The sequence below is a fragment of the Neofelis nebulosa genome, chromosome 12 (genome assembly GCF_028018385.1).
Source record: "Neofelis nebulosa isolate mNeoNeb1 chromosome 12, mNeoNeb1.pri, whole genome shotgun sequence".
In the NCBI taxonomy this organism is placed as follows: domain Eukaryota; kingdom Metazoa; phylum Chordata; class Mammalia; order Carnivora; family Felidae; genus Neofelis; species Neofelis nebulosa.
Genome location: NC_080793.1, coordinates 782,423 through 807,968, shown reverse-complemented (window position 1 = coordinate 807,968; position 25,546 = coordinate 782,423). Strand labels below are relative to the sequence as shown.

The 25,546-nt window shown below is 62.9% G+C and overlaps 2 protein-coding genes and 1 long non-coding RNA gene across 3 annotated transcripts; 2 read left to right on the top strand and 1 right to left on the bottom strand.

Annotated features, from left to right (window-relative positions):
• The first annotated feature begins 343 nt into the window (after positions 1-343).
• On the top strand, positions 344-16,895 carry LOC131490989 (endoplasmic reticulum mannosyl-oligosaccharide 1,2-alpha-mannosidase-like). Its single transcript, XM_058693423.1, is given in 14 exon segments — positions 344-597; positions 1,100-1,208; positions 1,901-2,016; positions 3,544-3,698; positions 3,989-4,052; positions 4,054-4,102; positions 5,440-5,625; positions 6,227-6,375; positions 6,715-6,903; positions 8,791-8,981; positions 9,860-9,980; positions 10,776-10,973; positions 11,121-11,252; positions 11,948-16,895. Coding segments are annotated over 14 exon segments (1,983 nt in total). The 5' UTR covers positions 344-486; the 3' UTR covers positions 12,161-16,895.
• On the bottom strand, positions 919-20,943 carry LOC131491007 (uncharacterized). The gene is made up of 2 exons (XR_009251271.1): positions 19,297-20,943; positions 919-3,768 (listed from the first exon to the last, which is right to left on the bottom strand). It is a non-coding gene; the product is annotated as an uncharacterized LOC131491007 (long non-coding RNA).
• A 216-nt stretch (positions 20,944-21,159) lies between these two features.
• On the top strand, positions 21,160-25,022 carry DPP7 (dipeptidyl peptidase 7). Its single transcript, XM_058693434.1, has 13 exons — positions 21,160-21,367; positions 21,442-21,555; positions 21,635-21,774; positions 21,856-22,019; positions 22,201-22,336; positions 22,410-22,491; positions 22,602-22,768; positions 22,940-23,000; positions 23,316-23,434; positions 23,513-23,669; positions 23,801-23,865; positions 24,464-24,534; positions 24,659-25,022. Exons 1-13 carry the CDS (start codon positions 21,286-21,288, stop codon positions 24,861-24,863), a joined length of 1,563 nt encoding a protein of 520 aa, XP_058549417.1. The 5' UTR covers positions 21,160-21,285; the 3' UTR covers positions 24,864-25,022.
• The last annotated feature ends 524 nt before the right edge of the window (positions 25,023-25,546 follow it).

Below are 25,546 nucleotides of genomic sequence, written 5' to 3'. Positions count from 1 at the left end.
CTCGGGCTCGCACCGGACCCGCTGTCCTCTCGCTGAGCTGCGGCCCCCACTAGCTCTGGGCCGGGAAATCCGCCCGGGGCCGGGAGTCGAGCCCCGGAGCGGGGGCGCGGGGCGCCGGACGTCCTGCCAACACCACGGAGCCGGCCGGTCCCGGGGACGCGGCGCCCAGCCGAGTCCCAGGCTCTGCGCCGGCGGGCTGCGCGCAGGCGCGGGCGGGCAAGCGCGTCGCGGCGCAGGTGCGGCCGTGCGCCGACGCGGCGGGACGTAAACACGCACGCTGGGGGCCACGAGGGCGGGCGCAGGCGCGGTGGGGAATAGGAGGGCGCGGCGCAGGCGCATTGGCCGCGCGCGCGATGGGCGGGGTGTGGACGGCGCTGCGATGGCTGCCCGCGGGTGTCGGACCAGCGAAGCCCCCGGCGCCTCTCAGAGCCCGGCCTCCTGACGCCGCCAGTGGGCGGGGTCGCCCGGGCCGCCGCCACCGCTGTCATGTATCCGCCGCCGCCGCCGGCGCCACATCGGGACTTCATCTCGGTGACGCTGAGCCTTGGCCAGAGCTACGACGGCAGCAAAAGCTGGCGGCGGCGCTCGTGCTGGAGGGTGAGGGTCGGCGCCGGGCCGGGGTCCCGCGGCCCGCCCGCCGCCCCCTGCCTGGAGCTCAGGCGCTCGTCCGGGCCCGGGGAGCGGTGGTCGCCGGCCGCAGGCCGTCTTTACAGCCCGCGCTCGGCGGGGCGGGGACGGGGAGGAGGAAAGCTGTAGGCCGCCCCTCGGCGCGGTGGGTCAGGAGCCCCGCGGTCTCGGGCTGCAGGGCATCGACACCCCCACATCTGGGCAGATGCGGGGTCCCGCCGGCTGCCTGAGACGGAACACGCGCGTCGCGCGAGCCTTTCCCCACTGCCCCTGCGATAGGACACGTATGGCTTCTGCGTCTGTTGTTTATTTCCGTTCCCCTATACCGTCTGGAATATCCCCGCGGCTCGTCAGTCTCTGCCGCCGGGGCGCTTCCCCCGGTTCAGAAACCGGACCTTGGGACTTACCCACTGTCCTCCCTGAATTTGCAACGGTTGCACGGGTCCCAGCTGTGTTGTTTTCCGTCCCGTAGAAATGGAAGCAGCTGTCGAGATTACAGCGCAACGTGATCCTTTTCTTCCTCACGTTTCTCGTGCTCTGCGGGCTCCTGTCCTACATCAGCGTGGCTGACCAGTGGAGAGGTACCGGCTGCGCGTGTGCCTCAACCCCATGCGTGTGCGTCACTGACTGCGGGTGGCTGGGCAAAAGCGGTCTGGCCGTGCGCTTTAAGCGCCTGGAGCGTCTGCGAATTGGCCAGAAGCGCAGATGAAAAGGAGCGGAGAGTGTCTGTAGCCAGCCTGCTAGAACGTGGCTCGAGTTAATGTGACGTTGCCCGACTGCTTCCTGGGTGTCCGGTGTAAGGGCCGGCCTCTCCGTTCTCTGTGCCTCACGGGGGAGACGTTCGGGTCCTGAGGTCGCGTGCCCCGTCCAGACACGCTCCCTGAACTTCCTCACACGTGTTACCGTGTGTTCCGAGCGGCCCCGGGCAGTCTGGGTGAGGGCGTAGGGAACCCCTGTGGGGGAGGAAAGCTCAGGAGCTGCTGCAGGTGGCTGGAGACAGCTGCACATAGGCCAGCTTCTGCGCTTCCTGGAAGGGAAGCCGCTGAGGGGAGGTCCGTGTGGGCTGGGCTGCAGGACGGAAGCTGCCAAGTGCTGTGAGGAAGGGTTGGTTACCCTTGGCCGTTCTTGAGTTGGTTTAAAGGACCTTCCCCAGGTCTCACGGTGTCCTCTCGTGGTGAGGAGTGCCCGCCTAGACGTGCTCCTCCACGCGCTCGCTCGGGCTCTCCTTGGGGCTGTGCGGCACGTTTGGGATAAAACCTGTTCTCTCGTTTAGCCGTGGATGGCAGGTCGGCGGAAGAGCGGAAGGTGAGACCGGCAGATCCGCCCGTCTTGCCGGCTCCTCGGAAGGCAGATGCTAATCCGGAAAACTCGCCGGGGCTTTTACCCCAGGTATGTTCAGTGAACTACACGTGGGGTTGCGGCCGGGGTCGGTCCCACGGGCGTTTCAGAACCGCGCGTGATGGTCCACGCGGACGGGGGAGCAGTTCTTTCCCTTGTTGTTTGTCTGATGTTCGCGCCCTGCGCCCCTTATTCTGAGCCAGTAGGATGACGCCTGGGGCAAGGAGGAGGAATATTCTCTCCTTCCTTCCCCTTGGACACCTGCTGGTGAGCGAAACAGACCCGCCCCTTGTCTGGAGGAGCTGCAGGCCGGCGGGAGCAGGCCGGTGGCCCGTGGTGTCCATCCCGGGAGGAAAATAGCAGTCGCCTCCAGGGATGAGGCTGGGGACGGGACGCTGAACTGCGGTGTGAGACCGGGGAGCCGCTGGTCCTGGGTAGAGTCGGGAGAGCAGGGCTTGAGTCCAGTGACGTTGCCCGAGGCAGGGAGAGCTGGGCTTGTTCAGGGAGCTGCAGTTTCAGAGGGCGTGGGCGGGGAAGGGGGCCGGGGTCGGGCCCCTCGGGGAGCGGCCAGGAGGCCTCTCTGCAAACCGTCTTACTCGGAGGCTGTGTGTCAAACAGCTCACGTCCTCCCTCGTGGAGCCGACACGCACGTCTCTCGCTCCTCTTGGCCGCTCTCGTGCACCTGGGCTCTCGTGACGGCGATGGGAGCAGAGCCCGCCTGCACGGCTGCCCGCCGAAAGACACGTTTCCGTTGCTCGGGAGGCCCGTGCTCCCGTCTGTGGTGGCGGCCGGGGTCGGTGTGCACGGCTCCCCGGGTCCGGGCCTTGGGGCGCGGGGCGGGGCCCCTTGTGGCGGGGCCGCTGGGACCTTTTCTGCTGCTCAGACTCCGGCACTTGTGCCCCAGGCCTGGGTCAGCCCCGGTGCTTTGTGTGCGGCCAGATCCCGTTCTCTTGGCCACGGGCGTCCCGGTTCCGTGGCACTTGTGTCTTTACAACGAGGACCTCTTCACGGGTCCTGTGGGTAGCGAGCGGCAGAGATGTTTTCGATCCCTGAGTCGGCCTCCTTGCTGTGTCCTGCGGAGGAGGGGCCTCCTCCTGCCCTCTGCTGACGACGGGCTACGCCTGGGCCCCTGCGCTCCGTCCCTGGACCCGGTGCCCCGGCCACCCGGTTCTGAGGACGAAGGGTGGGAGTCCTGGGGCACAGGCCCGGGACAGTGTTCTTTGTGCCTCCGTCCACGGGGACGTGGCTCTGACCCTTTATTGCTATCTTTAGGGTCTGTGACGGCCTGGAACCCTCCCGGGCCAGGATTCTAACCCACTGTCCAGGGCTGCGCCGGCCCGCTGGCACAGTCTCCGTCCCGGTTGGTCAGGGCCCGGAGATCGTGAGAAAGGATCTTCTGGCCAAATCTGCATGTTGCCGTGGGAGCGGGAAGGCACGTGCTCCGGGGGCCGTGCGCCACCAGCCATTCCACGCGGTCCGTGGGGTTGGGTCTGATAGGGAGAGCATCCCAGGTGGAAACAGAGTGGCAGCTCCTGGGCCGTTGAACTGTTTTCACGAGTGGCTCTTGTTTTGATCTAGAAGCCTCAGAGGCATTTCCGACGGGGGCCGCCCAACCTGCAGATTAGAGCCCCCGACAAAGACTCCAAGGACCGGAGGCAGGATGACACGAGGCGGAGGGACGAGGTGGTGGGCGACGCTCGTCAGGAAGAGAGCACCCAGAGAACGGTGGTCAGGTACAGGGAGCGTCAGAGACGAGGCAGCACGGGTCGATAGATACGCAGAGGCCGGTCCGTTTGACGTTTCCTGAAAAACAAAGGGATAGGATCGGCGCGCTGTCTGAAGCGGCTTCTCCTCTCAGAGCAGACACTGGAGAGAGCGGGACCCCGGTGGGGGCGGGGCCCTGCCTTGTCCGCGTCGTGCCGCATGGAGCGGAGGGCCGCCACGAGCCCAGCCAGGCTGTGACCGCGGGCGTTTGCATCTCTGCCCTCAAGCCGGCTGACCCCTCTTCCTCCTCTCCCTGAAGCTGGAGGGGTGCAGTGATCGAGCCGGAGCAGGGCACCGAACCCCCTTCGAGAAAGGCAGAGGGCCCCCCCCACCGAGCCTTCCTCACAGGCCCCCGGGATTCAGAACCAACCAGGTAAGGCCCCGCCTGCGCCCCGTCGGGCCTCACCCGGACATGGTGACGGAGAGGGCGCGCGGACACCCAGCTGGGCACCCGGGCGGGCCCCAGCTCTCTGTAGAGCCTTGGAGAGGACACGGGGCTCCACGGCGGCCCGCGGTCCCAGGCCCATCGCGGCAGCCACAGGCCGCCTGTGCGGGAACTGCCCGCGTCCGTGCCAGCGTGGGGCCTGGGGAGAGTGGAGACACGGCCCCGGCTCGGTGGGGTCCTGGGGTCCTGCGTTCTGGCACCTGTACTTGAGGGCCCTCGGGGCACTGGCGCTTGGTACACTCCGTGCGGCCTGTCTGCTTTGGTTCTCGTGGCGGCCTTTGAGGTCATCGGTCTGTCGTAGGCCCGTTCCACGGACGGGAGACCTGAGGTCAGGCCGGCAGCGGCCACGGCCACTTGCCTCCCGGAGCGGGGGCTCGCGCCAGGTCAGCTGAGCCTGGGGCCCAGGCTGTGACCCTCCAGTCCTGTCGCTGTTGCCACTGAGGGGAGGAGGAAGAAGGAGCCCAGAGCCGGGACGGGCGGCCCGGGCGTGTGGGGGGAGGCAGAGCGGTCGCGGGGCTCTGAGGACCGATGTCAAAGCCGCAGATACCAACACGACTGGGCCTCGGGCCACACCGAGAGGACACGTGTCGCGAAGCCGTCGACGCCCACGTTTTTGTCCGCCTGGTGGCCCTGTAACTTGGGCCTGGTCCTCCGACGTGTGGAGGGGAGAAACCTTCTCGGTCGGTGTCGAGGCCACCCTGGAAGGGCCCCAGGGCGGCCTTGGGTGTGTCCGCCACACGCCGTTCCCTCCCCGAAAACACCCAGAGCTGCTGAGGCACGACGTGGGCACCTGTGAGATGAGGCGCTCTCGTGGAGGTCACCGGGGCCCGCCCGCCACGTCTGACGCTCCCCCGGCCGGATTGCACAGCGCGGCTGCCGTGGCGGAGCGGCAGGCACCGGTCTGCTGCCTCAAACACCTCCGCCCACCGCGTGTTCCCCGCAGCTCCAGAGGGTCGTGCCCGCCGGGCGGCTGGTGGAGGCGGACGGGCGCAGGCCAGGCGGATGAGAGGCCGAGCCGTCGCGTGTGGGCCCTGGAGGCCTCGCCACCTTGGCAGCCGCGTCCAGCCGTGTGGCCCCAAGCCCGGCGGCGCCGCGCCCCGACCTTCGGGGTCGTCCGCTGCTGACCTGCGGCCCCGGACGGTGTTCCCCCCCCCCCTCCCCCCCTCCCCCCCCACCACTGAGCGCCCCGCAGCTTGGGGCTGCAGAGGGGCGGTGTCTGAACCCTGGGCGGTTCCGGTCCCCACGACCCGCCGTCTTCCTCCCAGCCTCCCCGAACGAGCGTCAGAGGGCCGTGATAGACGCCTTCCGCCACGCGTGGACCGGCTACCGCAAGTTCGCCTGGGGCCACGACGAGCTGAAACCCGTGTCCAGGTCCTTCAGCGAGTGGTTTGGCCTGGGACTTACGCTGATTGACGCCCTGGACACCATGTGGATTTTGGGTCTGAAAAAAGGTACCTGCTCGTCCCCGAGCACGCGGCCAGGTTCCCCTGGTGGAACGCTTGGGCGCGCGAGTGAGCGAGCCGTGCCCTGGAGGGCGTAGACGCCACTGTTTCCGTCTGAGGAGCTCTCCCTTCCCCTGGGTGGCAGGCAGTCGCTTTGTCCCTTGATGTCAGGCGTCCCGGGGACACTCAGGGCAGTCGCCCCCTCGGCTCCCGGCCGAAGGCCTGGGCTGGCGCCCAAGGGCAGTTCCAGCCCGTGCTCCTGTGCTAGCCGGAAAGGGGCTCCCTGGTGGGAGGCAGCACGTGATCCGATAAGGCCATCGGCGTCCCGGGTCTCTCTTCCGCAGAGGCCAGAGGCTCCCCCTGAGTTACTCACGTGGCCCTTTGGGCCGTGGCCTTTACCCGTCAGCGTTGGTGCTCACGACGGCACGCTGGCTCCCCGTCCTCCGGGTGCAGGGGGCTCCGCGGTGTGTCCCCTTGCTGTGGGAAGTGAGAGAGAGAGCGCTCGGGAGAGAGAGACACGAGGACGCACGTGGCCCCAGAGCCAGCGAGCGGTCACGGGGGCGCCGGGACCTGTAACCTATTCCCGCTCCCACCCCGTCTCCTGTCGCAGAGTTTGAAGAAGCCCGCAAGTGGGTGTCTAAGAAGCTCCGGTTTCAGAAAGACGTGGACGTCAACCTGTTCGAGAGCACGATCCGGATCCTGGGCGGCCTTCTGAGCGCCTACCACCTGTCCGGGGACGACCTCTTCCTGAGGAAGGCCGTGAGTGTCCGGGCGCCGGTGGAGGTTCCGTGGCTCGAGGGGCCCCCGGGGGTGGGGGCGGGGGTCTGTTCCGGGTCTCGCTCCCGCGCACGTGCGTGGGAAGGTCCCTGTCACCGTCGCAACCCGTGGGGAAGTGCTCTCGGGGCTCCTCGGTCTCGCCGCAGTTGAGCGCCGAGGCCACGTGAAGCCAGCGAGGTCCCGTGTCCACTTACGGGGGTGAGCACGGGTGGCGGGGTGGCGGGGGTGGCGGAGGTGGGGCGGGAGGGTGGGGCGTCGTGGAACGGAGCCGAGGCTGCCGTGTGACGGGAAACCTCGGTCCTCGTCGTGTCGCGTCATCAGGAAGACTTTGGGAATCGGCTGCTGCCTGCGTTCCAGACGCCCTCCAGGATCCCATACTCGGACGTGAACATCGGCACCGGAGCCGCCCACCCGCCCCGCTGGACCTCGGACAGCACGGTGGCCGAGGTCACGAGCATTCAGCTGGAGTTCCGAGAGCTCTCCCGCCTCACGGGGAGTAAGAAGTTCCAGGTACGGGGGGCCGGCCTGCCGGCCGGAGGCGTCACGCCAAGTGGAGGCATGCGTGGCCTTGACCCCGGGCCGCAGGACCACCGTCCTTTGTGCTTTCCGGTCCCTCGTCCCTCGCCTTTCCTCAGCTGCGCGGGCGGGGAGGGCGTCGACTGGGGGCTGAGTCCGAGCGCGGGCCCGTGTCCTTGGGGTCCCAACTGCCCCCTGCCTCGTGCTGTGGTGGCCCCCGGGGGTGGTCCGTGCCGGGAGCGAGGCAGGGGCCCACAGTCGTGGGTCTCGGCCTTGCTAGCCCGTCGCTGACGGTCCTTATGGCCCTCGCCCCTGGCCCTCGCCCCGACCCCATTGGCCGTGGTCCCTCTCCTTGTGGGTGAGTCTCCAGCACGCGGCGGACCCTCTGGACTTGGCGCTCTGCCTTGTCACTCTTCCTCTGCCTTAAAAACCTGAGCTGCGATTCGAACGTCAGGAAGTTTTGCCTCTTGGCTTGAACGTCGCGCCGCAGTCCCACGTGGGCAGCGGCTGCCACCGTCTGATTCCAGAACCAGGTCCTCACCTCAGGAAGTAGGCCAGCGCACCCTAGCGCTCCCACCCGGGGCCCCCTGCCTCGGTGGCCGCAAATCCACTCGTCGTGCGTGGCTTTCTCTGTGTGGAATGCTCGGCGTGAGCGAGGCCCTACGTACGGCGTGGGCCGTCTGTGGCCGGTTCTGTCGCCACGCGTGACGTCTTCGTCCGCGCTGGAAGCGTCCGGGCGAGGCGCACCCGTGTCGTAGCACGTGTCCGAAGCATCCCTTTTCGTGGCCCGGTGGTCTGCCATCGTGCGGTCGGACCACGTGCTGTCCGGGCTCTCGTGCGTTGAGGAGCAGCTGGGTTGTTTCCCACGCGGGGGTGGTAAGAGCGGCGCTCCCGGGAGAAGGTTCCAGGCGCACACAGGGCTCTGGCTTTTCCGCGGCAGCCCGCGCTTGTCCTCCGGTCTTTCTCGGTAGCCTTTGCGGTGGGCACGTGAGGGTGCCTCCTCTGGGCTGTGGATTTTGTCCTGATGACGTGTGGCGTTTTCCAAACGCCCACGGGCCCCGTGTTCATCTCCCGGGTGGAGGTGGGCGTCCGGGTGCCTGTCTGCTTGTCGGCGGATTAGCGGCTTTCCTGTCGTTGGCTCGTACTCCGGAAGCTCGGCGTCTCTCTGTTTGCTCTGAGACGTCGTCGGCCGGGCGCCATTGCGATGCCGGATCTCTGTAGCTGCTGGAGACCCAAGGGAAATTGAAGCCGCCCCTGCCTCGGAGCACTTTGTAAAAGGGGGCGGGCGTACGTGGCGGGTGGAGGCCAGGAGGTCACTCCCCAGGCGGGGTCCCGAGCACCGTGAGCAAACGCGCACAGGGCCATGGAGCACAGATGCGTGGCGCTGCCTGGGAGGAGCTGAGGTCGGTCGGGTCTCGAAGGATGAGCAGGATCAGCGGGCGGGTGTGCCGCGACCGCGGGCTCGGAAGCAGACGCGCCTGCCTTCCCTCCAGCGAGCGGGAGCAGACGGCCACGCCTGGGCAGGAGGTCCCGGGGACCGCGGCTGTGGCCTTCAGACACGGTCCCCTGCCAGGAGGAGGAGCTCAGCCCTGTGTTTGGGGCCCTCGGCATCTGCCCGCTCGTCGAGGCAGCCGCGTGTGAGGGTGGGGACCTGGTTGCCGTGTGGCTGGGGCCACCCTCAGAAGTCCTTGCCCGGTGCAGCCGGGCAGGGGAGCGCCGTGGGCCGGGACACCGGCCTCTTCCGTCCTCCGCTGGGAACGGGCCCGCCTGTCACGGAGGAGGGGTGAGCCGACGAGGCCCGCCTTCCTCGGCTGGCCCGAGGTCCAGCAGCCCCGTCCCCCTGGCTCACCCGCACTCTCCCCTTGTGTGTGTGTGTCCCAGGAGGCCGCGGAGGAGGTGACGAGGCGTGTGCACTCCCTGTCGGGGAAGAAGGACGGGCTGGTGCCCATGTTCATCAACACGCACAGCGGCCTCTTCACTCACGTGGGAGTGTTCACTCTGGGCGCCAGGGCCGACAGCTACTACGAGTACCTGCTGAAGCAGTGGATCCAGGGCGGAAAGAAGGAGACGCAGTGAGGCCTGTTTCTGCTGCCTCGGGGACGGGGTCCCCGAGGCTCCCCTTGTCCCGAGTTCTCGGTCAGGAGGCAGCGGCCGTGCCGGACCCGGACTCGGCCCCTCCGCGGGGGACGTGTCTCTTCCCGGCACGGCCTTCGTGCCAGAGAGGACGCCTGGCTGGTCACGGAGGTCCCCGGACCCTCTGCGCCAGGCGGGGCCTGGGGTCTGGGCCCGGCCGAGGGGCCCCCCGGCTCACCGGCCGAGCTCTCGTCCTCGGGGTTGTGGAGGCGGCTCTGCTTGTCCGCTCCCCAGCAGAAGGTGGCCAGGGGCCCCTGGGCCTCCCCACGCTGCCTGCTTGACGCTTCAGACGTGCGCTTTCCCAGACAGCAGTGCCTCGGGGAGCCTCGTCGTGCGGTCGGGAAAACACAGGTCACTCTAGCGAAGGAACTGGAAATCCTTGAAGTCTCACGCCAGAGGGTGACCACGACCTAGGACCGCTGGGGGGGGGGGGGGGGGCAGCTCCAGGCCGACCCCTACGGGCAAAGATCAGGGCATCATCCCGCCTGGGGAGCCGGAGTTCCCCACGCCTGAGCGTGGGGACGTTGAGAGAACCCTGGTGGGCACGTGGGGTCCCGGGTGGTCCACGGGGGCCGGCTGAGAGGAACGACCCTGTTCGGGGGAGTGGCGGGCACAGCCCCGTGTGTGCCCCAGGCCGCTGACTGCCACGAGCCTGCGTCTCCAGGCTGGCGTGGTGCCACCCCAGACGGGGCCAGGCCTCTTGGCCACTAGCGTGGGGATGGCAGCTCGTGGCCACGTGCCCGTTCCTGGGTAACCGGGCGGGGGGTGGGGCCGCGCACCCACCTGGCCTGAGCCCGCGGGGCCTGCCGGTTCACAGGTTACTGGAAGACTACCTCGAAGCCGTCGAGGGAATCAAAAGGCACCTGCTGCGCAGGTCTGAGCCCAGGAAGCTCACCTTTGTGGGGGAGCTGGCCCACGGCCGCTTCAGTGCCAAGATGGTGAGCACGGTTGTGATGCAGGTGGGGCGTAGGGGGGCGTAGGGGGCCGCACCCACCCACCGGGGCCCCCGGTGGCTCCGCGAGTCTGGACGTTGGAGAGATGGCTCAGACTCTGGTCATGGGGCGTGAGCCCTCACAGGTCGATGATGGACTGCGCGGCGGTGTGCGGCAAGGGGGGCTGGGGTCTGTGATGGGTCCCCGGCCCCTCCCCCGGGGTGCCACTCCCGTCCCCCAAGACCCCCTCCCCCATGCCCAAGACTCCACTCCCTCTCCCCTCCCCTCTCCCCTCCCCCCTCTCCCCTCCCCTCCCCCCTCCCCCCTCCCCTCCCCCCTCCCCTCCCCCCTCCCCTCCCCCCTCCCCTCCCCCCTCCCCTCCCCCCTCCCCTCCCCCCTCCCCCTCTCTCCTCCCCTCTCTCCTCCCCTCTCTCCTCCCTGCCCCCTGCCCTCTGCCCTGGATCTAGTTACTTGTCCCCTGCCCCTGGTACTCCATCAGTGTTTGTGGGGTCAGGGCCAGACCCGGGTCAGCATCCGCTCCCCTGGCAGGCGGGTGTCCGTCCGCCACCCTCCCCCCTGCCCATGTGGAGCTCCAGGGGCCGGGCCCGTAGTGGCGTCGCTTTCCACGTTCCTGCCCTTGTGGGCCCTGAGGAGTCCCCACTCAGGCCCGTCGACCCCTGGGGATGCGGGGGGCCTGAGGTAGCGCTGGACCCTGCACCCGGTGTGGCCCCCGCCCCTGCCCCTGCCCCTGCCCCACGTGGCCACCGACCCACAGTGGTGAGGAAACCGCTCTGGTTTCAGGACCACCTGGTGTGCTTCCTGCCAGGGACGCTGGCTCTGGGCGCCCACCACGGCCTGCCCGCCGACCACATGGAGCTGGCCCGGGCGCTCATGGACACCTGCTACCAGATGAACCGCCAGATGGAGACGGGGCTGAGCCCCGAAATCGTGCACTTCAACCTGTACCCCCAGAGCGACCGCAAGGACGTGCAGGTCAAGGTGAGCCGGGCCGGGGTCTGGGCGTGGGGGCGCCCTGCGGGCTCGGCCTAGCTCCGGCCTAGCTCCTCCCGTGTCCCCCGACCCCAGCCGGCCGAGCTCAGCCCGTGTTGTGTCCCCCATCCCTCCCTCCCCCCCTCCCCCGCCCAGCCGGCCGACAGGCACAACTTGCTGCGGCCCGAGACAGTGGAGAGTCTGTTCTACCTGCATCGCCTCACGGGAGAGCGCAAGTACCAGGACTGGGGCTGGGAGATCCTGCAGAGCTTCAACAAGTACACGCGGGTGAGCGCCCGCCCTGCCCCGCCCCGCCCCGCCCCGCCCCTAGTCCCTGCTCCCCTAGGGCAGGGCTCCCCTGGGCAGCCAGAGGGGGGTGGGGCCGGTGTAGGCTCGCCGCCGTGGCCTCGGGAGTTCGGCGCCATGTGCCCCAGGGTCTCGGGGACCAGGCTCTGTGGCCCGGTGTGCACAGGGCGACTCTCCTCCTGGATCCTCCGTGTGGCCCCGGGCGGCCCTTTCCCACCCCAGACGGCACCGTGACCGTGGCCCTGACACCCGTCTCGCGGTCTGGGCCGTGGCTCGGAGGTCACGCCGTGTCCGGGGCCTGCCACCCACCCCGGCAGAGAGAGAGCGCCAAAACCCGACCCGCGTACGCCCTGTGGCGGCCGGGCGGTGGGTCCCGGCCGCCTCAGGTGCTCGCGGCCTTCGGAGCACGGGCTGCACGTCGGGTCACGTGAGGGCGGCTGGCGTCTCTGAGGGGCCGTCTGGAGGAGCTGCGGCTGAGCTCCCGGGGGGCCGGTCCCCCCGGTGGACCTTGGGGTCGTCTGCCTCAGACCCTGCCCTTGGCCACGGGTGCCGCGGTGAGGCGCAGAGGCCCCGGCCGGGGGCCTTGCGGCCACCGGCGCCCCCGAGGGCTGAGCCCGGCGTGGGGAGCTGGCTGGGCCTGCGGCCGTGGTGACGCCGCGGTCTCCGCTCTCGTGCAGGTCCCCTCGGGTGGCTATTCTTCCATCAGCAACGTCCAGGATCCCCTCAATCCCCAGCCCCGGGACAAGATGGAGAGCTTCTTTCTGGGGGAGACGCTCAAGTACCTGTACCTGCTCTTCTCCGACGACCCGGCCCTGCTCAGCCTGGACGCCTACGTGTTCAACACTGAGGCTCACCCCTTGCCCATCTGGGCCCCGCCTAGGGTGGGGTGACGCCCCTGTGGGCACTGCCCGGGGGCCTCACACGTCTTGCGTTTGTGGGTACCTGTCCTCGGAACCCTGGCCTTGGGTAGGTTCACTCTCCTGACCTTGGCCGCGGCGTGGTCCCCTCGGCCGACTGTCCGTGCTCCGGGGTCAGGCTGATGACATTCCCCGGGGGGTTACCGAGCCTGACATCTCAGGGCCTCAGAGGTGGTCAGGGCAGCTGGGCGCCCGGTGCTTTGCCGCTGGCTTTGCACTTCTGGCTTGTGGTTCTCATGACGTCGGATGGTGTCGTGAGGTCAGCGCTGTGAATCCCCGAGGCCCCACCTGCTGGGGACCTTCCTGCTTGAATCATGACTTACATTCCTGATCCCCAAACGTCTTCTGTGTGGCCCCAGTGTCTCTGCTTGTCCCCTGGGGCCGCTCTGGGTCTCCTGGACCCACACATGTTCTGAGATGAGCTGAAGGGACAGCCCGACATGCGGTTCAGCCCGGGCTCTCCGAGTCTGTGAATGTGCCCTGACCCGGGAGTCCGGGGGGGGGGGGGGGGGGGGGGCACTTGTGACCTCCTGCGAATCCGGGCACCTGGCCGGCTGTGGTGTTTACATGTTGGACTCAGGGATCCTCCCCCGGCCCTGCAGGGGCGGGGAGGGGCGGGTGGACAAGTTCATCCTGCTCCTGGACCACCCGACAGAACGGACTTTCCAGGCAGCATAAACGTGGATTGTTTCCTCTGCTGGTAGGCGGGTCCTTTACTGCGAAACGTCTTTGCGTAGTGTGAGAGAAAGCCATCGTCGGTTTGGGGCGCTTCTGACTGCAGTGCACAGGGGTGTCCGGTTTCCGGCCCGATAATCATGCCGTCCTCCATACATAAGTTAGCACATGCGCACCTTACCTGTCGTTGCACGAGATAACGCACCACGGGGGGGAGCGGGAGGTGCGCTTCGCGGCCTGTCCCGAACACCGACCCACAGCAGACAGAGCCAGCGAGCGCCACACCCAAGTCGTGTCATCAGCTTCTGTGCGTGTCGTGAAAGACAGAAGTTGACAAAATGCAAAATCGGACACCTTGGAGAGGTCAGCGTACAGAAAAGATTTCTGTAGCGAGGCCGAGCGGCAACATCCACCTCCCGTTCTCCCCAGAAACAAAACGGCAGTAGAACCGTCGCGGTCCGTTTTGACAACAGCCAATGAACCATGAGGAAAAAAGGAAGTGCGTCTCCATGAAAGGAACAAAATTAGTTGCTATAAGTGTCGCTAGAGACAGTCCAGCCTTGAGAATTATTAGAAAAGGACTAATAAAACTAAACGTTCTCAACTTGAACACACACATGGAAGTAGGGGAAATACTACGAGCACACTGAGATTACCAGAGAAATTACCGGAAGGAATAATTATTAAAAATCATCTTCCATTGAAATGTGCAGCGATTGAGAGATTCATCAGCAGAGTTCAGTAGCCACAGCAGTGAGGAGACCACAGAACGTGAGCCGTGGACAGAGTCCGAGGGACAGGTCCCACCCTCCGCAGGCCCCACAAGTCTGTTAGAGTTGGGGTCTCAGGGGCAAAAGGGGATTTGAAACAGTGCTGAACGCTTTCCAAATGTGATGTTCTAAGATGTAAATTACAAGTTCAAGAAGGTCAGACACTTCCTAGTAGAATCAGCACAAGACGACCTGGGATAAGTGGTGGGAGAGTCTTGACCGCCGTGAGCGGTGACCTGTGATGTGCAGACCCATGGCAAGGCCAGCCGCCCAGTGAGGGAGAAAAAAAGGCCAGAAGATGGGAATGGAATGACGCTTTGATGAGAGAAGTTGTCACCCCGGAGTTCCATGTACAGCAAAACTGACTCAGAAATGGAGGATTCTAGGTATTTCCAGGGGAAAGCCGGATAGCTTGTCGCCAGGCGGCCTGACGTGCATGAAATGCTCCAAGGACTCTGGGCAGAACTGCTGCCAGATGGGAACTCGGGGCTCTGTTAAGACGCGGCTGGGATGCGTCAAATCAGTTACGTGTTTGGCTGCCACTCCTGTTTTTATTCTCCAGGATTTAAAAGCTGTTTGTGGGAGATAATTACAAGTTTATGTTTTGGGGCCCACGGTGTGCAGCGTGAGTTTTGAGAGTAGCTACAGAAGCAGACTGGTCTGAGCCGTCTCAGAGATAGGTCGTGTATGTTAGTGAACAGAGTTGCTGTATGTGTGGACCAGATTGTTAGAAATTCGGGATGTCACCCATGATAGCCACGATGAAATTATCAAAAAGCTACACGTGGGTGGAAAGGAGAAGAGAGTGAGAATGGTTCGCTAAAGTTTTAAAAAAAAAAAGTCCTCGGAAGAAATGAGGGACGAAAAAGGATTAACGTATAGAAAACACGCACAAAGTGGTAGAAGTCTTATTGGTAATTACGTAAAATAAAATGGATGAAACTCTTCGATCAAAACCAGAGCTTGGCAGAATGGACTAAAACACAGTGACCCAAGTACGTACTGTCTAGCAGAGACCATGCTTTCAAAGATACAAATAGATTGAAGGCAAAAGCATGGGGGGAGACACCCCATGGAAACAGTGACCCAAAGAGAGCTGGGGTGGCTTTGCGAACGCCAGACGAAATAGGCTTTAATTCAAACACGGGGGGTGCCTGGGTGGCTCAGTGGGTCGAGCACCCAACTCTTGATTTCGTCTCAGGTCACGATCCCAGGGTCGTGGGGTGGAGTCCTGCATCGGGCCCCACGCCGAGCATAGTGCCTGCTGGGATTCTCTTTCTACCTCTCTGCCCTCTCCGTTGCTTGCACACGGTGTCTTTCAAAAAAAATTAAAAAACTTTTAAGAGGTCAACGTGGATGCAGCTTACTTTGTATTCGGTCAAAACAGGATTTTTCCATGGGGAAGAAAAGACAGGGTTACAAAGGAGGTAGAACAGGTACAAATGCATCGAACAGCAGAGTCCAATGAAACAGCCGGGTCTCCAGTGGCAGGTGGAGACTTCGTCAGCCGCCTTCAAGATGCACAGACCCGCTAGGGGAAGACCAGCGAGGAAACCGAGGACACGAACAGGGCTACAAAGGAGGCAGACCCAACAGATGAGAGCGCCCCCGACAACAGAGTGTCCCTGCTCCTCAAGGGCACATGGAGCATTCTCCATGGTCTGCATTAGGCCACAAAACAAGTATTAATGCATTTTGTTTTTGTTTTTGTTTTTTTTGAGAGCAAGCACAAGTTGGGGAGAGGGGCAGAAGGAGAAGGAAAGAATCTTCAGCAGGGTGCATGCACAGTGTAGAGCCTGACACTGGGCTCAATCCCACAACCGTGAGATCATGTCCTGAGCTCAAATAGACACTCAACTGACTGAGCCCCCCAGGTGCCCCTAAAGATTTTACTTTTATGTAAACTTTATACCCCACATGGGGCTCGAACCCACAACCCCAGGATCCAGACTTGCACATTCCATCAACTGAGTCGGGCACCCCAGTGTATTTTAAATGATTGAAAGGGGGGGGGGGCTGGCTGGCTCAGTCGGTTGAGCGTCCGACTTCAGCTCAGGTCAAGATCTCGCTGCTCGTGGGTTCGATCCCCTCATCGGGCTCTGTGCTGACAGCTCAGAGCCTGGAGCCTGCTTCCGACTCTGTGTCTCCCTCTCTCTCTACCCCTCCCCTACTCATGCTCTGTCTCCCAAATATAAATAAACACAATCAATGGGTCAGTGGAGAAGTCAGAAAGGAAGTTAAACACTTTTGAGACCTATGAAATTGAAAGCACAAAGTACACAATTTATGGGATGCAGGGAAGGCTCTGCTCAGATCAAAATCCATAGCTTTGAATGCCTACATTAAAAAAAATTAAAAATGTACGAGGCGCCCGGCTGGCTTAGTCGGTAGAACACACAGCTCCTTATCAGGGCCGTGAGTTCGAGCCCTATGTTGGGTGTAGAGCCTACTCTAATAATATAGAGGCGCCTGGGGGGCTCAGTCTGTTGGGCACCTGGTTTCGGCTCAGGTCACGGTCTTGCGGTTTGTGGGTTCAAGCCCCGCGTCGGGCTCTGTAGTGACAGCTCAGAGCCTGGAGTCTGCTTCAGATTCTGTGTCTCCTCTCCCTGCCCCTTCCCCGCTCACACTCTGTTTCTCTCTCTCAAAAAATAAACATTAAAAATTTTTAAAAAATAAAAAAAGGAAGAAAGATCTCCAGTTAGTAGCTAACTATGCACCTTGAAGAACTAGGAAAGGAAGAGCAGACTAAACCCAAAGCTTGCAGTGTGAAGGAAATGTGTAGAATGGAGATAAGTAAAATAGAGAATAGAAAAACACCAGAGACGGTCCGCACAACCAAAACTTGGTTCTTTGAAAGCATCAACAACACTGAGTCTCCAAGCTACACTAGCAAGGTGAGTGTCCAGTAGCTAGAGCCGGAAACAGAAGTGGGGGCGTCACCAGGGTCTTACAGAAAAATTCCGCACCATCAAGTGTGACGCTCTTTTTAAGATGGCAAGTTCCCAGACATGCAAGAATGACCTAAACTCAAGACGATCTATAAATTTTCGACAGACCTAGAACAAATAGATGGATCCAATAGTAAACAGAGAGACAACAACAACAAAACCCTCCCAACAGAGAAGCCTGGGGTCATGTGGCTTCTGGGGAATTCAGCCAAACATTTTCAAAGTTGGGGCACTTTGCTGGCTCAGTCTGGAGCGCGCAACTCTTGATCTTGGGGTTGAGTTCGAGCCCCACATTGAGTGCAGAGATCACTTAAACCTTAAAACACATACACACACACGTTTTAAGAGTTATAACCCCAGTCCTTCTCAAAGTCTCAGAAAATTGAGAGGAGGGAAAACTTCCTAAATCATTCTGTAAACCCAAAATTACCTTGATATCAAAACCAGATACAGACATTTCAGTAAAAGACTACAGGCCAATATTCCTTGTGAATATTAATGCAAAAATCCTTAGCAAGATACTGACAAATTTGGCAGTATGTTTAAAGATTCTACACCATGGTCAAGGTGTTTCGATATAAGGAGACCAGTCATCCACACAACATAATACACAGGAATGAGCTGTGGATACAAGCAACAACTTGCGTGGACCTCGAGGACATCGTGCTGAATGAAAGAAGGCACACGCCAGGAGGAAAAAGAAACAATAATACACTCCATTGATAGAGCACAGTGGAGAAAATACACGATAACTGCAATTGACATAGAGCACGTGACAAAAGCCAACACTCTTTTATGGTAGAAACACTCATGAAACCGTAGGTAGGAGGGAACTTCCTCAACACAATAAAGGGTAATCATGGAAAAACGCACAACCAACATCACACTCAACAGTGAAAGATGAAGCTTTTCCTCTAAGACCGGATATAAGACAGGACTACCTGCTTCCACCGCCACTAGAAATAAAAGGCATTCGGACTGGAATTGAAGAAGTAAAACTCTATTTGCACATGATATGATCCTGTGTGTAGAAAATCCCAAAGAATTGATAAGAACATGACTAGAGCTAATAAATTCAGGAAAGTTGCAAGGCGCCAGATCAGCAATCAAAACGTTATGTTCCTGTGCACCTGCAGTGAACAATCTGAAAAGGAAATTAAGAAAGCACTTCCATTGAAAATAACATTAGGGCTGGGACGCTTGGCTGCCTCAGTCTGTGGAGCATTTGGCTCTTGATCTTGGGGTTGTGAGTTCCAGCCCCACGTTGGGCACAGAGCTTACTTTAAAATAAAAACACCATCTAAAAGAATAAATAGGGATAAATTTAAGGATGTAATGTACACCAAAAAGTATAAAACATTGCTAAAATAAAGAAGATCTACATAAGTGGAAACATCCTTTGTTCATGCATAGGAATACTTTATTTATTTTTTATTTTTTCAATGTTTATTTTAGAGAGAGACAGAGCATGAGCGGGGGAGGGGCATAGAGAGAGGGAGACACAGAATCCGAAGCAGGCTCTGGGCCCTGAGCTGTCAGCACAGCCCAACGCAGGGCTCGAACTCACAAACCGTGAGATCATGACCTAAGCCGAAATCGGACACTTAACCAACTGAGCCCCCCAGGCGCCCCAGGAATACTTAATTTTAAGACGTCAATGCTAGACAAAAATGATCTACAGGTTCAGTACCATCCGTCTTAGAATTCCAACAGCCTTTTTTGCCAAAATGGAAAATGAATTCTCAAATTAATGTGGAATTGCAAGGAGCCGCAAATAGCAAGATATTCTTGAAAAAGAACAAAGTTGGACGACACGGACTGCCCGATTTAAAAACTTACGACGAAGGCATGGTACTCCGAGCAGTGTGGTGCTGGTGTAGTGACAGACACGTGGTTGTAACTGAAGGGAGAGCCCAGAAATGAACACATACATGGATGGCCGACTGATGTTCTGCGAGGGTATGTAGGTTTACTCAGTGGGGAAAAGAACCTTGTCCTCAACAAATGGTGATGGGAAAACTGGATTTCCACATGCAAAGAATGGAGCTGGACCTTACTTCCCGCCACATACAAAACATCAACTAAAAATCGATCAGCAACCCAAAGAGCGAAACCATCCGGCGCCTAGAAACAGCAGCAACAGCAATACGGAGACAGGTCTGCACCCAGCGGGCCTCACAGGGCTTCTCACGCCACAATCCAGAAGCACAAGCACCAGGCAAGTAGGGCTTCGTCGAAACCTGTGCATCGAAGGATGCGGAGTGCACAGAACCAAAGCCCACAGAATGGGAGAAAGTCTTTGCAAACAACATATCTGATAAGGAATTTATATCTAGAATATGTTTTTTTAAATGTCCAGAACAATAAAAAAGTAATGCTCAACAACAGATAAAAGCACCTTTCATGACATGAAAGGGGGCTCAGCACGTAGCGTGTATAACTGAGCGTGCACACAAATGTGGCCCCGACCTCACGTGCAGCTCGATCAGAGCCCAGATTATGGGGACCCGTGTGGGGTTTCCTGTCGTCCACACCCGCTGCTCTGTTGCTTGCAGCTTTGAGGGCCGAAAGGGCAGAGCTGGTGGGGGGAGACAGGGCCTGTCTCCCCAGATCTATGGGCTGTGGAGGGGGGAATCAAGACCCAGCTTTGGCCCCAAAGTCACTGTCCCCCCTCCCCAGGGAGTTGGAAGAAGGGCTTCAGGACCCCCAGACGTACCCGCAAGCTCAGGGCCACCAGGTGTGGCAGGACAGTCAGAATCGGAATCACCTTCTGGGCCTTCCCGGTGTTGCTGGGAGGGTTTGGAGCGAAGGATATGCTGGGTCTGCAGCTGGGGTATGAGGGTCAGGCAGCCGAGCTGAGAGGAGAGGATGAGAGGAGGGCCTGCCTGGGGCGAGGCGGCCATGCAGGGGGAAGGAGCCGTGAGCCCTTCTGTCCTGTCCTGGCTTCTACCCTGCAGAGGCCATGGAGACCCTGCGAGGGCAGCTCTCTACTCAACGCAAGACAGGCAGCCCTGGGTGCGGGTCCCGGGACACAGGAACAGGGACACGGGGAGACGGGGACATGGGAGCTTGGGGGCATAGACACAGGATGGGGAAAGGGGGACACAGGGAGAGGGACATGGCACAGGGACACACGGAGAGGGACATGGCACAGGGACACAGGGACTGGGACATGGGATAGGGACACAGGGACGGGGACAGGGGCACGATGATGGGCAAGTAGGGACACGACACGGGGACGTGGGGACACAGGGACGGGGACATGGGGTCCCAGGGACCCAGGGGCGGGGACAGGGGATGGGGCCACAGGGACGGGGCCAGGGAAACAATGGTGGGCAAATAGGGCTAGGGACACGGGGACATGAGGGACACAGGGAAAGAGGGACAGAGACACAGGGATGGGGACACGGGTATAGGGACAGAGGGACACGGGGATGTGGGAACGCAGGACCACAAGGAGCGGGGCACGGGACAAGGACAGGACATGGGGATGGGGGCACGGGGACAGGGACACAGGGATGGGATGGGGACAGGGACTGTGCAATGATTGTGGTGTGGCATTCGGTGACCATGGGGTGACCACACCCCTGGGGTGGTATGACATGATCAACAGTCATTGTCACCATGCTGGTTGCCACAGTGACAGTCCTGGGACAGTGTGTGGGGCAGCTAACCGGCTGCTCCCCAATCAGCCTGGCTTGGGGCCCCGGGTTCTCAGGCTGCAGCCAGAGCGCAGGACCCCAGCCTTGGCCTGTCCCAGCGCTAGACAGGCCGGACCTGGGCAGAGACTGGGGTCGTGCTGGCCAGGGACAGTCTTGGCACGGGGACAGGTGACTCACCTTCCCTTTGTGGCCTTGGGCAGGGGGTGGCTCTGCTGATCTGGCCCCTGACGCGTGCCCAGGACTGGATGCCAAGGGAGAGGTGGCCCCCCTGGTGTCTGGGCACTGGGTACCTGCCGCAGCCCCTGGCACTGAGGGGCCAGTGGAGGGAATAGCCTGAGGGGCTGGGGTCAGGGTCCCAACTCCCAGCAGGGGCCTGGGGCCGCCGCCTCCCGACCTGGGCTCTCGGCAGCTGCGTGTCTGCACCGTCCGAGCCCCCGCCTGGGCTCCGAGGCCCCTGCTGCTGCCACAAGGCCTCACACTCTCGCTTGGACAAGCCCCTTCCTCAGAGCTGCTGGCCTTCTGCGTGAGCCCCCTCCTTGCTGCCGCCACCCCATCTTCCCGAGGCTCCCCCACTTCTCCTCGGGGGTCAGCCCACGTGGCCTTCGCAGCCCTGCCCTCAGGAGCCCGCCCTCCCTTGCGGGCCGTCACTAGGGGCGCAACGTGGCCCAGGGCATCACCCAGCGGCCCAGAGGCTGGGAGAGGCCTGGGTGTGTCCCGGCGGGGGGCGGGGGGGGGGGGCAGCTGGGACACTGGCAGGTCTCTCCCACCTCCCCATGACTCAGCAGTGGCCCCTAGAGGACAGGTGGCTGGGTGCACGTCCCCTGCCCCGACACCACGCCCTGGAGCCCTCTCCTGCTTCCTGTGTCTCCAAGGTGACCGTCTCCGTAGCGACACGGTGGGTGGCAGGAACCTGGAGGACCCGGAGAAAAGGCATCAGGAGCCCGGCGGGGTGGGGGAGGTCGGGCCCAGAGTCCAGCCCCGCCCGGGCTGTCACGTGAGGGTGGCACGCCGGTCATGTGACCGCAGCCCGCGGCAGAGCGGAGATGGGGACCCAGCTCCAGCCGGCCCTCCCCTGGGCCCTGACCCTGCTGCTGGCGCTGGGGCTGTGCAGCCCGGAGGCTGGGGGTGAGTGCGGGCCCGTGGGCGCCCCCCGCCGCCGTGCCCAGTGTCCCCATGCGCTGAGCACCATGCCCCTCCAGCCCACAGAGTCCCCCAGTGTGACTTCCAGGAGGGCTACTTTGAGCAGCTTCTGGACCACTTCAACTTCGAGAGGTTCGGCAACAAGACCTTCCTCCAGCGGTTCCTGGTGTCAGGTGAGGTGGCCCTGGGGGTCCCGGGGCCCTGAGGTCCCGCCCTGTGCCTCACCCGCCCCCTCCCGCCTCTGCCCGACAGAGAAGTTCTGGAAAAAGGGCGAGGGGCCCATATTCTTCTACACGGGCAATGAGGGCAACGTGTGGTCCTTCGCCAACAACTCGGGGTTCATCCTGGAGCTGGCGGCACAGCAGGGGGCCCTGGTCGTCTTCGCGGAGCACGTGGGTACACGCACTCGTGGCAGGGGAGGGCGGGCGAGGGCGGGCGGGGCCCGGGCTCAGCGTCTCGTCGGCCACCTGCAGCGGTACTACGGGAAGTCGCTCCCTTTCGGAGAGCGGTCCACACAGCGCGGGCACACGGAGTTGCTGACCGTGGAACAGGCCCTGGCCGACTTCGCGAGGCTGCTCAGCGCGCTGCGGCGGGACCTTGGGGCCCAGGACACCCCCGCCATCGTGTTCGGTGGCAGGTGGGTTCTCGCCCGTCTCATTTCTCCCTGAGGCACAAACATGTGGCCGGCCCCAGGGCCAGAATTTCTGGGAGACGCGGAAGTCTCAGGTCCTCCTGGGGGCACCGTGGGCTCCAACAAGGGAGAGCGGAGAGGGGCATTGGGGAGGCTGTGGCCCCAGGCGCTCTGTGTCCCCGCCCAGCTACGGGGGGATGCTCAGCGCCTACATGAGGATCAAGTACCCGCACCTCGTGGCTGGGGCGCTGGCAGCCAGTGCACCCGTTGTGGCTGTGGCCGGCCTCGGTGACTCCTACCAGTTCTTCCGGGATGTCTCGGCGGTGAGTGAAGGTTCTGGGGCCCACGGGCCGGACCAGGCTATGGTGGCAGCTGCCACGATCCTCCTTTCTCCAGGACTTTGAAGGCCAGAGTCCCAAGTGTGCCCAGGGCGTGCGGGACGCATTCCGGCAGATCAAGGACTTGTTCATACAGGGAGGTGAGCAGTCCCCCCCCACAACCCACTGACCGCCCCTCGCCTCCTTCCTTCCCCCCAATCCTCGCCCAACAGCAGCCTCCGAAGGCCATCGTCCCGCCTTCTTCTGGCAGCTTATGACACGGTCAGCCAGGAGTTCGGCACCTGCCAGCCCCTCTCCAGCCAGAAGGACCTGACCCAGCTCTTCGGGTTTGCCCGCAACGCCTTCACGGTGCTGGCCATGATGGACTACCCGTATCCCACTGACTTCATAGGGCACCTTCCTGCCAACCCGGTCAAGGCAAGGAGACTCTGGCTGGGATCTGTGGACGGAGAGGGGCCCGGCCGCCCCGGGGTGGCCAGTGGTGGCCAGCCCGAGAGCCTTGAAGCCACTCTGGGGCCTGGGACCAGCGAAGGGTGAGCTGGGGAGAGGGCTGCAGGCCGAGTGTGGGTCCTTGGCTGGCACCCCTAGGTTGGCTGCGACCGGCTCCTGAGCGAGACCCGGAGGATCAAGGGGCTCCGAGCGCTGGCTGGTGCGTCTGTCCCTCGGCCCTGGGCCTGGTGCTGAGCGTGGCGGGGTGGGTGTGGCTTGGGGGCAAGGGTCACGTGGGGGCCAGGAGCACAGCTGCCCCCGTGCAGTCCCTAGCCCGGCGGGGGTCGGTGGGGGAGGCTCTGCTCCACGGGGTCTCCGACGAGTTCCGGCCCGGCCACCGCCTGGCCACCCTCAGCAGCCGGAGCAGCAGCTGAGAGCCCCGCCCCCAGGAGCCCCACGCCTCACGGGCACGTGTCCCCCACCGAGGGGGCAGGGTGGCCGCGCAGGCCCCCGGCCCCAGCGCCCCTCTCACCAGGGCTGGTGTACAACTCCTCGGGCACGGAGCCCTGCTATGACATCTACCGACAGTACCAGGCCTGCGCGGACCCCACAGGCTGCGGCTCGGGCCCTGACGCCAAGGCCTGGGATTACCAGGTCCGGGGGTGCCGCACGGGGGTGCGGGGTGAGGTCGCCCGCCCCGCCGGGCTGACCTCGGTGTGTGGCGTCCCACAGGCCTGCACCGAGATCAACCTGACCTTTTCCAGCAACAACGTGACCGACCTCTTCCCCGACCTGCCGTTCACGGAGGGCCTCCGCCAGCAGTACTGCCTGGACACGTGGGGCGTGTGGCCCCGGAGGGACTGGCTGCGGATCAGCTTCGGGGCGGGAGGTGAGGCTCGAGGTGGTGGCACCCTTCCCTCTGTGCTGAGCTGACTACCCTCCCCCCACCACTCCCCCGATCTCCGTGGCTCAGAGCTGGGGGGCTGGGCCTGCTCTCCACCCCCACATCTGTGCTTTCAGACCTCAAAGCTGCCAGCAACATCATCTTCTCCAACGGTGACCTGGACCCCTGGGCAGGGGGCGGGGTGAGTCTCCCTGGGTTCGCCAGACTCCGCTCAAGAACCGGCTCCGGCCTCGCCAGGCTGCACACGTGGTTCTGCGGGTCCTGTGCCGCCTTCGCTCTTGTTCCCGCTTTATCCCCTCCTCTCCTTTGCTTTCTTCCCTGACTTCTTTACGTGAACTGACATCTGCCTCGCTCATCTCCGTCTTTCCCTTTCTTTTTTTTTTTTTTTTTCAACGTTTTTTATTTATTTTTGGGACAGAGAGAGACAGAGCATGAACGGGGGAGGGGCAGAGAGAGAGGGAGACACAGAATCGGAAACAGGCTCCAGGCTCCGAGCCATCAGCCCAGAGCCTGACGCGGGGCTCGAACTCACGGACTGCGAGATCGTGACCTGGCTGAAGTCGGACGCTTAACCGACTGCGCCACCCAGGCGCCCCTCCGTCTTTCCCTTTCAATGAGGCCGTCAAGGCCACGCAGTGTCTTTAAGTCACGGCCTCGGCTGTGCCCCACGGGCTGGGACACGAGGCCCTGGAGCAGGTGGCACTGGGCGGGCGAAGGTGGGGTCGGCCGTGGCCCAGAGCACGGCGAGTAGCCGACGGAATGTCCTTCGACCGACACAGATACAGAGAAACCTCAGCACCTCCGTCCTCGCTGTCACCATCCGGGGGGGAGCGCACCACCTAGACCTCAGGTGCAGTCCCGCCCCGGCAGGGGAGCGACGTGGGGCCCCAGGCCGTGGCCGGGTGTGGGCCGAGGTGGGGTGAGGCGAGGCTCGGGCCTGCTGCCCGGCTGAGGCCCCCGCGCCTTCTCCTTAGAGCGTCTCACCCACAAGACCCCACGTCTGTCCGGGAGGCTCGCAGGCTCGAGGCCAGGCTCATCGGCGAGTGGGTGGCCGCAGCCAGAAGAGAACAGCAGCTGCAGCTGGCCCAGCGTGGGGGACTCGGGGGGGGGGCTGAGGAGCGCTCCCCGACTCAGGACCGGACAGGCCCGCTGGGGAGCAGCTCAGGGCGCTGGGGGTGAGGGGCTAAGGCCGAGGGAGGGGCCAAAGAAGCATCTGGTGGCCTGGCTGTGCACAGCACAGCGCAAAGCATGGTGTCTGTGGTCCTCATGGGGTGACAGACCAGGCACACTGCCACACCTCTCCAACCAGCCTCATGTTTAATAAAACAAAGCCCTCAACCTGTGTGTGGTCTCAGGGCAAGGGGTGGGCGCTGGGGCCCCCTGTGGCCGGCCCAGGCGTCCTTCTGGGTGGCCCACTGGAGAGGGGGGCCGCAAAGCTCTGCCCACGACTGCTACCGCGGCTGCACCCCTGGGTGGGCAGCTGCCAACCAGGCCCCTGGGTGCAGAGGAGCAGCCAACAGCCATGAGGGGGTACAGAGCCCTGTTCCAGGCACAAAACACACGGGACTAGGGGCCAAGAGCAGAAGGCAGCCCCAAGAGCGGCCACCGGCCCCCGGCCCCCAGGGCTTCTGGAGCGACAGGAGTATAGAGTGTCTGAGAACTGAGGTCCTGCCCAGCACTGGGAGCCTTGGTCTCTGCAAACGCAGAGAGACTCAAGCTTTTCAGGCAAAGAGGACCTTCCGGAAAGAGTATCACGTAGAGAGGAGCTGGGCCTGTCCCACGGGGCCACCTGGTTCCAGGAGGCAGGATCCCAAGCAGAAGCTGAGGTTTGTTTCTGGAAAAGCGCCCTGAGTCCCTGCCCA